This window comes from Melanotaenia boesemani, chromosome 17 (genome assembly GCF_017639745.1).
Source record: "Melanotaenia boesemani isolate fMelBoe1 chromosome 17, fMelBoe1.pri, whole genome shotgun sequence".
NCBI classification, from domain to species: domain Eukaryota; kingdom Metazoa; phylum Chordata; class Actinopteri; order Atheriniformes; family Melanotaeniidae; genus Melanotaenia; species Melanotaenia boesemani.
In genome coordinates this window covers 32,314,600-32,326,719 of record NC_055698.1, presented here as the reverse complement: position 1 = coordinate 32,326,719, position 12,120 = coordinate 32,314,600, and the positions used below count along the sequence as shown (strand labels likewise).

General features: G+C 45.3%; 2 protein-coding genes across 2 annotated transcripts; one reads left to right on the top strand and one right to left on the bottom strand.

The window, feature by feature from the left end:
- Positions 1-2,279: 2,279 nt before the first annotated feature.
- LOC121657179 (apolipoprotein A-IV-like) lies at positions 2,280-4,871 on the top strand. Its single transcript, XM_042012581.1, has 4 exons — positions 2,280-2,498; positions 2,581-2,637; positions 3,971-4,121; positions 4,204-4,871. Exons 1-4 carry the CDS (start codon positions 2,378-2,380, stop codon positions 4,781-4,783), a joined length of 909 nt encoding a protein of 302 aa, XP_041868515.1. The 5' UTR covers positions 2,280-2,377; the 3' UTR covers positions 4,784-4,871.
- A 2,299-nt stretch (positions 4,872-7,170) lies between these two features.
- tomm40l (translocase of outer mitochondrial membrane 40 homolog, like) lies at positions 7,171-11,540 on the bottom strand. Its single transcript, XM_042012578.1, has 10 exons — positions 11,438-11,540; positions 9,853-10,061; positions 9,708-9,775; positions 9,538-9,630; positions 9,354-9,455; positions 9,173-9,278; positions 8,492-8,614; positions 8,347-8,423; positions 8,132-8,234; positions 7,171-7,696 (listed from the first exon to the last, which is right to left on the bottom strand). The coding sequence occupies exons 2-10, from the start codon at positions 10,058-10,060 to the stop codon at positions 7,557-7,559; spliced, it is 1,020 nt and encodes a 339-aa protein (XP_041868512.1). The 5' UTR covers position 10,061; positions 11,438-11,540; the 3' UTR covers positions 7,171-7,556.
- Positions 11,541-12,120: the final 580 nt, after the last annotated feature.

The window sequence follows — 12,120 nt, the reverse complement described above, 5'->3', positions numbered from 1 at the left end:
ATCTGGGACGGACCATCACTCAGTAGAAAATGGACTGTGGTCAGACCAGCCAGTAGTCCAGATCTTTAATGAAAGAAATGGAGCAAAAGGAGCATCTTCTGAAAGTATGGGTGTAGATCAGGGTCTGATGGTCTGGGGTGGATCAGGGTTCTGATGGTCTGGGTGGATCGGGGTTCTGATGGTCTGGGGTGGATCAGGGTTCTGATGGTCTGGGGTGGATCAGGGTTCTGATGGTCTAGGGTGGATCAGGGTTCTGATGGTCTGGGTTGAATCGGGGTTCTGATGGTCTGGGTTGGATCGGGGTTCTGATGGTCTGGGTTGGATCGGGGTTCTGATGGTCTGGGTTGGATCAGGGTTCTGATGGTCTGGGTTGAATCGGGGTTTTGCAGCTTTAATGCAGAAAAGTTCACAGAGATTTTACATGAAAAGCCTTCAAGACCAGACCGAGGGAACGGGTTCTGGACCAGTCTGCCTGCAGTCCTGACCTGGAACCATGACTCGGTTCTGTTGGACACCTGAAGACGTGTTGCAAGAAAATGAGACTAAATGAAACCTGGAACGTCTAAGGTGGCAGCAGGAACGGGAACGCTGCAGAGGGAAAATTCTCTGAATCCCAGATCAAGAAGAGCTGAAGAGGACATGTGTGGGAAGTAGGCTAAGAGCAAGGAGGAGGAAGTGTGAACCACTTCTTCCATTGTCATGGAGAATTTGATATTTTTGGCAAATGAAGGAAAGCAGAAAAAGGCTTTCAGGAACATGTTGTAACGGCTCCGAGGCTGCAGACGAAGGGGGGGTAGAGGAGGAGGTATTTGTTTGTACATGTTTTGTCCCGGTCGTCTTCAGGCGTCTACCTGAGTTATTTTAGCGGCTGTGTATATTCCACCTGATGCTGCATCTGCCAGCAGTTTCAACCCGAAGAGAACCGGTGGATCTGTTTTTAATTCGTACATTTCAGTCACATTTCACACAATCTGTAGAAGGACCAGGCTGAGTCTCCAGGGATGTGACAAAGACACCAAGAGCCAGGACAAAAGATAAGAAGCTGACACATAAACAAAAAACAGTGAATATTTAAAACATCTGGAAATGTACGAACAAGCTCTCAGCTTTTATAGATCAGCAGGATGTGAGTCGGACTTTGATCCAGCTCTGCCATCCAACCTGTTATCTGTTCTGGAGAAGGCAGCGTGTCCTCGTCCACCCCGGCAGACTGATAACCCAGCGGAGCTGCAGACCAGCTGCTGATAAACACAACGCTGCAGCGTCGACAAGTCCTTGAAGAAAACACCTGGATGTTTGCTCCAAACCTTCACGTCACAGCTTTTAATTAGGAGAGTTTTCTTTTCCCTTTTGAACATTTTCACTTGCATTTGTAGACTAACCGCGATGAAGACGCGTTTCCAGCTGCCATCTGACTGTATCATGTAAAATCCTGTGTCATGATGTCTGTGTTTGGATCGACAGCACGCTGCGTTGCCTGATATTCGAAGGTTTCTGTATAAATCTTTAAATGTGTCCTTCACTGGTAGAAAGTGGAGAACTTAGAAGGTTTTTCGTACAATAAATAATATATCTGGACTGAGAATGGTGTCATACATCAAGCTGACGTGATCTCAGGTATTTAAATTAGGTACAACACTGAAGTTTTAGTCCAGTCAGAAGCTGGTCTTAGCATTTTAATAAAATAAAATAAAATAAAAAATAAATAAAATAAAATTAAATTAAATTAAATTAAATTAAAAAAAAATGTTCTTTAAGGTAATTTCTTTACCTTTAATGACCTCCAGCTTTTCTAGTTTTTTTCTTTTAATCTGTTTTAACTGTTGAATCAGCATCATTTTTACTGTAAAAAGCCAACAGAATTATTTGCTTCCACATCATCATTTTTCTGAGGGTGTGCTTACTTCCCTTGGAGCCCTGAAGAGAACCTGAGGACATATTTACTTTCATTTTTGACTTCTTTCTAAATCAGGGCTTGTTAGATTTGGACGTCTTGAAGGACCTGCCACATAAACATGCCCAGATGACCTCTGACCTCTGACTGTACATGCAGCAAGACGAGCTTAAAGTCCAGGCTGAGCGTCACTTTAGCAACAGACAGGTGTGTTCGTGTGTGTTTGAGACGTTAAGGAAAATCAGAAAAATAAAAAACTCTCCTCCTGGGCCCACAGTGTCTCCTCATCCACTCACTGGATGAATTATCATCTTTTATTTGTGACCTCAAATCTGAACCAGAGTCCACTCAGACTCGGAACAACCACAGCAGCATGAGTCAGGTGTGAAGCACCTGATGGCTCCTGTGTTCCAGCACGTCATGTCATCGCTGTTCAAGAGGAGTTATACGAGCTTGTGATGTGGAGTGACAGCGGTGACAGGAATGTGTCCAGCAGGGCAGCTGGAGATGGACTTCACCCCCGAACATGGATATAAAAGCTGCGAACGGTCGTCTGTGCAGCACAAACTCATCGGACAAAGAAGAGAGCAGCTGCATCTGAAAGGTAAAACCAACCTTCTGACTCGTTTTTTATTGTTTAGAACTTCAGTGTTGTGAGACTGAGCATCTCTTTCTTCATCTGGCAGATCCAACAGCGTGTAGTCCAGTCATGAAGGTCCTCGTGGTTCTCGCTCTTTTCTCTGGTGAGTAAATTTCCTCTTTAACCCTCTGTTGCACCAGTTTTTAGCCTGACAAGTCTTCTAAATGCATCCCTGGGAATAATGCAATACTTTAAAAAGGAGGGAAGACCACAGGAGCCAATAACAATGCTTTAATTTGTCACATGACTCAGGAATTCATACTGAAACCCTTTCTGGTGGACTACTTTTTTAAGGAAACATTTTTCATATTTTGTTCCCCCAAAAAATAAATAAATAAAATAAAAAGATAAATAAAAAAATTTGCTTTTTTTCTTTCTGTAGTATATTTATTTACACTGCAAAGGGGGTAAACCTTTATTTTTGATAGTTACTTCCACTTATTTGCTAACGAAATAAAGAAAACTGAATAATTTCATGGAAAAGTGCATTTGTTGTTTTAAGGCAGGGATCCTCAGTCCTGGTCCTGGAGGGCTGGTGTCCTGCAGGTTCTAGAAGTTTCCCTGCTGCAGCACACCTGTCAAGCTTTGTCTGCTAATTATCCCATGACATGAGTCAGGCGCGTTGCAGCAGGTAAACTTCTCAGACCTGCTGGACACCGGCCCTCCAGGACCAGGATTAAAGATCAATGCTTTAAGGCAACATTGACCCATGATGGGACCAACATGGTCGCAGAAAATGTTGGCTTTGTGTGTTTGTTTATATTTGGTGTTCGCTGATCATCATCTTGATAAATGTTGGTGCAGTAACATCACGTTCTAGGACATAGTCGACTTTTACAGAGATTCTGTCTATTTTCTCAGAATTTCCACATTTTCCTCCATTTACAGAATAAATTTACACTAATTCTCTGTTCCTTGAAAGAAAAGGGAGGAAATGGTAGAAAAGATGCTTCTATGGTAACAAATGTCAGGAAAGATCCAGAAACTTTATTAAAAGGAAGCAGCGACGGTCGAACTGGAATCTGCCTCCAGTGAACATTTGGGATCTTTGCCGTCATGTGCAGTTTTTCTTTTTCTATAAAGTTAGATTTTTATTATATATTTTATTTAATATTTCATTTCATTTATTTAAATGAGTTTAATTTATTTTTTATTAAATTTTATTTAAGTTTTATTTATTTTCGTGGTTTGACGTTGCCTTCGGGCGACACTCTGACATAAAAGACGTCCTTTTTTAAAGACTTTTACATTTATAAGAGTAGCTACTGAATAATTTACATGTTAATGGAATAAATTATCTTTTTATCACAGCTTACAGGCAACGAACCCTAAAAACGACAAAACTTCTATGGATTATTTTTCTTTCTTCTATTTTGAGACATGAAAACATTTTTTTCCATCTGACAGCAGCTGGTTTGAATATGTTTCATCCACAGTTTGCAATGCCAACATCCTGTGGCAGGAGCCCCCAAAGACCAACCTGGATGTGGTGAAAGAGGCGTTTTGGGACTACGTTGCCAAGGCGACGCTCACCGCTGAGGACACCATGAGGCAGATCCAAGAGTCAGAGCTGGGACAGGAAGTGAAGTAAGACTGGACTTGTTATAGAAGCTGATCTCAGACTCAGAGCTTGTGTTTGGGTGTAATAACGAACATCTTCTTCCGTCAGCACCAAGATCTCTCAGAGCGCCGACGCCGTCAACCAGTACATCGTGGCTCTGCGCACCCAGGCGGCCCCTCTGACCCAGGGCTTCATGACTCAGTTCTCCCAGGAGGCCGAGCAGCTGAAGGCTCGTCTGGAGAAAGAGCTGGCCGCCATGGGCGCCAGCGTCCAGCCCCAGGCTGAGCAGCTGCTGGCACAGCTCCAGAGCCAGGTGGAGGAGCTGAAGAAGGAGACGGCTCCCTACGTGGAGGCCATGGACCCCGAGGCCCTGAAGGCCCTCCTGGTGCAGAAGAGCCAGGAGCTGAAAGGCCAGCTGGAGAAGAGCATGAGCAATCTGCAGACCCAGATGGTCCCCTACACCGAGGAGGTGAAGGAGAAGATGGAGCAGAGTGTGGAGGAGTTCCAGAAGACCGTCATCCCCCTGGTACAGAGCTTTGAGACCGAGCTGGCCCAGAAAACCCAGGAGATCCAGCAGAACCTGGCCCCACTGGGAGAGGAGCTGAAGGCCAAGCTGGACTCCAGCACTCAGGACCTGCAGGCTCAGCTGGCGGTTCTGTGGGAGGCCTTCACCAAGAAGACCCAGTAAACGGACTCTCCTTCAACAATATTTATTCTGATTTTACTCCATCTATTTTACTAAATAAAAACCTGAAATTCAGCAGTTTCGAGTGTCTTTTATTGGAACCTGCGACGTTTGTCACAGAAACTATTTAAATCTGGACCTTCAGAGGATCCACTCACATGCTGGTGATGAAATAATAAATATAATGAAAATCAATGTATTTATAACCCAGATATAAATACAGCGTCCGGTCAGTCTGTTGTCCAAGTAGAAGCCTGTTTACAGAAAGTCTAGGCGGCGAAGGGAAACAGGAACCAGGAGCTACCGCCTCAATACAGCCCCTCTCAGTCATGGGTTCCCACAGGGGTCCATTTTGGGTCCACTGCTTTTTTCCCTGTATATGTTGCCCTTGGGGTCTATTTTTCAGAAGCACGATACTGCTTACCATTGCTTTGCTGATGATGTTCAGAACTACATCCCCTTAAAACCACAGTGGGATTCTCTGACCAACCTTCTCAGCTGTCTGTATGATCTAAAAGCCTGGATGTATTTGAACTTTCTCCACTTAAATAAGGAAAAAACTGATATTGTGGTTTTTGGAAGTTCTGAGCTTCTAAATAGTACAGTTAGTGTTCTCGTCTGCTTACTTCGTTTTGTCGAACCTATGCTAAAAATCTGGGTGTTATTATTGACAACTCCTTTAACTTCCACCGGCAGGTTCATTCTGTAGTCAAAAGTGTTTTTTTCCATCTGAGGCTGCTCGGCAAGTTAAAGCCCTACCTGCCCAAGCATGACCTTGAAAAAGTCCTCCACCTGCTCATTATGTCCCGCTTAGATTACTGCAACTCCCTATATTATGGCATTGACCAGTCACCTCTACACCGACTGCAGCTGCCCAAAACGCTGCTGCTCGGTTGCTTCCAGGGACAAGACGTCACCCTGTGCTCGCCTCCTTGCATTGGCTTCCTGTTAGTTTTAGGACCCAGTACAAGATTTTATTGTTTTTAAAGCCTTAAATGGTTTGGCTCCCTCGTACTTGTCAGAGTTGCTACACCAGCATGCTCCAGCCAGGACTTTGAGGTCCTCTTCACGGCTCCTACTGAAGGTCCCGTCTGCTAGACTTAAATCCAGGGTGACAGACTTCCTCTGTGGCCGCTCCAAAGCTGTGGAACAGCTTCACATCAGAGCTGCTCAGTCTGTCGCTGGTTTTAAGTCTTTACTCAAAACCCACTACTTTACGTTGGCATTTGATCAAAACTGAGCTTGACATTAGCATGTTTTATTTTATTTTAGTTGTTTAATATTTTATTGATTTTATCTTTTTATCATTTGTTTTTGTTTTGTTTTTATTTTCACTGGTTTTTATTGTTTTATTGTGTAGTGTTTTATTTTCAGCTGTGGAGTGTTTTTTGTTCTATTGTTCAGCACTTTGGGCAACTGCTGTTGCAGAAAATGTGCTCTATAAATAAACCTATTGGACGTTACCGTCAATCTAAGCTCTCTGATTGGTGGAAAGTCTGACAGGAAGTGGCTTCATCATCATGTCCAGGTCTAAATAGAGGTCTCTTAGCAACATAGTAGTGATGGTGATGTTTTTATGATGAAATGTGATAAATAATGCTGTTATCATGGATCATTGTGGATTTACCAGATAGAGTCTCTGAATAAAACTACATTTAGTGGCTGGATTGTAAACCTCCTGGACGGGATAGAAATGCTGGAAAACTTCCGTAGATCAGCTAAAGGGTTAAATATCCATCACATTTACACCACAGAGATACACACCACCGCTCCTGGTGGAGGAGGAGGAGATGGACCTCGGGGAGACCTGACGGAGGTTTAAAGGTTAAAGCCCAACTAATGAACTTTGAACACTTTGTTCAAAACGGTGTTGATATCCAGTTGCTAGCGTGTAACGTAGTGCTGCTGTAAAGTGACGCAGTATCCCAGAAGAAAAAAAAATAAAAAATACGCAGTTTGAGTAGACTCGGAGTTAGTTGAACCTCCTTTTTGGAACAAGCCCCTGGTTTCATGGACTCTGTGAACAGGACCACCCTGAACAACGTCTGGATCTGTTCAGAGATAACTGCCAAACGGAGCTTTCAGTTCACTGTGGGAGTCTCAGGTTAAAAGGAAAGCCATCATCATCCTCACCACCACCAGGAAACCCCATCGCATCATGCTGATGAGTTTCTGACCTTGTAGTCTCCACTATCCTGAGTAAAACTAACCGTTTCTCCAGGTCTTTCATTCCTTCAGCCATCAGCCGTCTTTCTAGGACTGGGATTTTAGCCTGGCCGTTTTTACTCCTATTTTTCAAACCTGTTTGGACGCTGGAGCCGACAGACCATGGACTGGCTCTGGATATGTGGTGTGGATGTAGGCGAGCTACAAATAAACTGAGTCTTTAGTAAGAAATGGTATTTATCAGTTTCCAGGCGTATATACATGCTCCATATGCATTTAAACATGAAAAGGCAACAGAACAGGTGACTGTGAGCGTGACGTACAGGACAGTCCTAACTGCTGGTAAACGCTGCAACCAGGAAACCACAGAACGATCCACTGCACACCGAGACAGACTTACAGCAAAATAACAGAAATAAAACTCAGACGAGGAGAAAAACAGCCGTTGAATTCAGGCCTCTGATGTCTGAACTCTGGGTTTGAGTCTGATGGGATCGCCGTTAAACCGAGCGATCGGGGATTTAACTTCCACGACGGTCCGCCTGATGCAACTTAATCTGACAGGATGATGCGAGACCGGCGGCGTTCACGGCCCAGTCCCTCCGTCCGGCTAACCGATGGTGATGCCGAAGCCGCACTGGAACTTGTTCTTGCGGTGGTTTAGGAAGGAGGACAGGACCAGAGAGAGCGGCAGCGGAAGCAGCTTCTTCTCCAACGTCGCGCCCACGATCCAGTTACTGTCCACCGAACCTGGAGGTGGGACCCAAAAACCGCAGCAGGTCAGGGAGAAGAAACATGAACCAACAAAAACTCATCATGAACACAAAATCTATGAAGACCAGAATCTGGACCAGCAGGGACAAAGAAAACTGTTCTGCTGGTGTTTTCTTGGTCCGGTACTCCAGCTGCTCAACAGAACAGCAGGAAGCCGGCTGAGCCCTGCCGGACATCTAGACCAGTGATTCCCAACCCTGGTCCTCAAGGCACACTGTCCTGCAGGTCTTAGATGTCTCCCTGCTATGACACACCTGATTCAAATCCATGGCATGGCTTGTCAGAGATCCATTTAATGTGAATCAGGTGGGTTGCAGCAGGGAGACATCTAAGACCTGCAGGATAGTGTGCCTTGAGGACCTGGGTTGGGAATCACTGATCTGGACCACCAGATGTCGGTCCGGTTCATACCTTTAAAGAGCAGATTAGCTTTGGGTACGTCGAGCTGGTAGCCGAACGACACGCTGGTGTCCTGCGTGCGGGAACTCGCCTCAAACTCCACGCCGAGCTGCAGCTGCAGAAGAAGACCGAGCGTCAGCTCAACAACAGGAAGTAAGAAGCCACCAACAGGATCCTGCTCCAGGAAACGTCGGATAAATCCGACAGGTGGAGGACAGAGAGCGTACCTGATCGTTGGCTTTGTGGTAGTACGATGCGTGAGCTCCTGCTGAGCCCAGGGTCACCGTGGCAACGCAGTTGCTGCCTGCAGAGAGACGCAGCATCATCAGGAAATGTGGTTGGTTCAGACATACTGCTGGAACTGTGACTCACCTGTGTACCTGCCCGCTAATGACATGACTGCTCCCTCCTCTCCTGGCCGGCGGTGGTAAACCAGCTCCCCTCCCAGAGCCAGAGCCGGCGTGATGGACTGGAGGTAGTGAGTGACGACGATACCTGTCAGGAAGAGGGAAACATTCACGTCTAAAGCAGGAATCCTGTCGGTGGGTTACAGCCTGAATCCCCTACTCCAGGTCCACGGTCCTGCAGACCCTCCATGTTTCCTGCTTCAACACACCGACTCACATGAAAGACGGTGCAGAGCTGCTCAGAGACCCACTTCATCTGAATCCGGTGTGTTGCAGCAGGAAGACATCGAAGACCTGCAGGATAGTGGGCCTTGAGGACCAGGGCTGGGGACCTCCGGGTTTAATTTTTTTTTCATCTTTGAATATAGTTTTTGTTTTTAATTAAAATTAATTAAATTGATTTTTTTTCCCTAAAATCAATAAGCCACTGTTACTAAAATCCTCAGTGACCCAGATCCCACATTGACCCACACCTGATGGGTCAATAACACACAAATCAGACCACCTTCGTATCTGATGTTATCCAGAGACCTGCAGCTACATGGAACGAAATAAAATCTGTTTTCATTAACGGGTTTCTGAAACACAATAGGTGGGGCAGATTTTAGGAGCCAGTAGGGCAGGGTGGGAAACATCAGCGGCCTACCTGAGCCGATGAGGACGTCCGGGTTTCCCAGCGTTACCGTGGCAGTGAAATCTTCTCCCCTGAACTCAGCGTCTCCTTGCCAGTTCACAAACTTGTTCTGTTGTGTCTGAGGACGGATTTGAACCGGGTCAGCACCACCAGGCGCGACTCACTGAGAAAAACCCGAGGAAGGTGTTTTTACCTGGAAGGCCACTTTGGATCGTATCCTGCTGGTGATCTGGTGGATGATCTGCGCGTTAAGGCTTCCGCTGTTGTCCATGTCGCCCACCATGACCGGAAAAAACTGGACAAGCACAGCGGTGCGTTCATGTTACAGCAGAAACCTGGATAGGGAACCGTTAGAGAGGAAGTTTACTGCTGCGTACCTCTGCTGGACCCATCTGCTTGGACCCGACGTACGTAGCACCAAACCTGTAGCTGGAGTCTCCGGTGGTGCTCAGCAGCACCGAGTGGTTCACCTGCAACCACAGTTTCACCTTTAATAACAAAGATTCCTACAGCATGAGCATCGTCTGAGGAGAGGCGTCGGACTGACCTGGAAGTGGTTGCTAAGGCCTTTGTTGACAACTAGCCTGACGCCTTCCATCTGCATGGGAAAGACCTCTGAGGAGGAAAACAAACGGCTCAGTTACGTCACCGTTTTCTCCAACATTTCCAGTTTTTATTTCTCTGATTTTCACCTTTGCATTTTCGATGACATTCATCGAACGTGCCGGGGTTGGGTAACGTCTCCTCTGCCTCCTGCCCCGAGGCCGCCCCAGTCTGGGATAGAACTGGAGAAACTGGAGGCATCCCAAAGCCGGGCGGCACCGTCAACCCAGGGGTGGCAGTGGTGCCGGGGGCCGGTGGAGGCGGGTTGGGGGAGCTGGCAGCCAAAACACTCCCCATTCTGACAAACGGAGGAGGAAAAAAACAGCTGTTTATATAAAACATGTTCAAACATAAAAATAAATCCGGTTTCTGAATCAGAACCAGTGTGGTCCAGTTCCAAGGAGATTAAAGTGAATATTTTTTATTCTTCATCCCGGTCTGAACCCTCTGAGAGAAGTAATCTTCAGGAACAGTTCTCCAGGATCCTTGAAGGACTTTCCAAAACTCTTCTTTGGATGTTTCTGCCTTTTGTTCTGTTCTCAGTCCAGATGATCCCAAACTGCTTCAGTATCGATAACGTTGAGGTCCTGGTTCTGGAGAGGATCCAATCATCCCATTACAAACCAACTAACTGTACCATCTCCCAGATCACAGAATATTTGTTGTCGCTGATATGAAACAACCTGCCAGAGGAGGCCCTCCTCATCCAGCCAACGGCAAGCCTACGCTGGGAAATGATCCTGTTTTCAGTCCAGTGGATCACCAGATGAGCAGTGTCTGCAGGATTTATCATCTTTTCCCTCCTGCTGGTCTGTCTGTCACCGGTAATGGCTTATTATTTACTGGCTTCTTGGTGATCTGAAATTCCCCAGTTTTCCTCAGAAAGTACAGGCAGTACAGCCGAATGGAACCAGACCCACAAAGCCCTTTAAATATATTGTTTTAACTTATGGGTTCATAACATGTTCAACATGCATCTGCAGCATGGTAGTTGCAGTAGTTAAACAGGTTAGGACTGCTTGTTAATTTACCAGACTGTTAAAAGATGTTTGAACCATCATATCTAATACAGATTCCCGTTAATTAAATGGCTGTTTTATCTAAAAAGAAGGGCAGAGTACAGAGACCAGGAATGAATGGACTGTAGGGTAAGTTGGTGGAAATGAGGCATCAGGGTTGAAGTCCTCAAACATGAACTAAAACAATTTGTTTAAGAAAGCTGTAAATTTGGACCAATAAAACAACTCAGTATTTACTTTTAACTGTAAATTATACTGATCTCTTGACACGCAGCGTCGGGTTAAAACAGAAAAAAGATCGCCTTTAATTGTCGACTCAGAAACTAAACCCATGATTAATTAAAATGTGTATTATTAGTAAAATTGTCCCTCTAGGCTTCCACGAACACCTTTCATTCATACAGGTGAGAAGAAACGACCTAAGGAGCCACAAGCGTGGATGAAACATGCGTGGAGCCAGTTTCGGCGGTGGATGTTATGAATGGAGTCCTGGTGAAAACAGTAGCTTAGCTAGCTCCTCGGCGACTGTTAGCTTTTACACATTAGGCTTTAAAACAATAATCAGCTGCTGTTTACGGAGGAAAACTGAAGAGCGGTGAAGCTGTCAGAGAAACACGTCATTATATTAAAAACTCAGCATGAGAAGTCTACTCACGTTGTGATTTTCAGAGGACGAAGCAGCCGGAAGTAGAATCCAGAAGCATCAAGAACAAGCTAAAACCCGCCTTTTTCCTTCAGGACGTCTTCTGACTGGTTTAAAGGCCCTCACCCTAAAAAATGATTGGCCCAGTCACCCATCAGTCATGTAATCTAGTGAAAAGGGCGTGACTTTATCACTGCCGATGTCATAGACTTACTCAAGAGCGATTGGCTACTTGAAAGGACCTCTTCTGCAAAGGGAGGAGCGCAGGATTTCAAGGCATCCGATTGGAGGAGAAGTTAAATGTGAGTTATTAGCAGTTTGGAGGGCGGGTGTAATGAAACTAAGAGAAGCCTTCAAGGTCGAAAGGCAACGTGAGGGTTGCCGGAGCGTGTTGAATAGTGCGGCCAGACAGCATTTCGTTTGTCTGCAGCCAAAACACAAGAATAAAGAGACGTCTCAAAACAGAATGAACATAAGTCACAGAACTCCACTGAGTCACGAGAGCCCCCATTTTTTCATAAAATAAAACACCTGCATCATAAAATGGACAGAAAACAGCAAAGACGATGGAAGTTGTGACCTAAAATAAGACAATTCTGTTACCAAGAAATACAAAATGACTACATTTACATAGCTTTTAAAATAAAGACAAATGATATTAAAATAAAATTAACATGACTGAAAACAACACACAT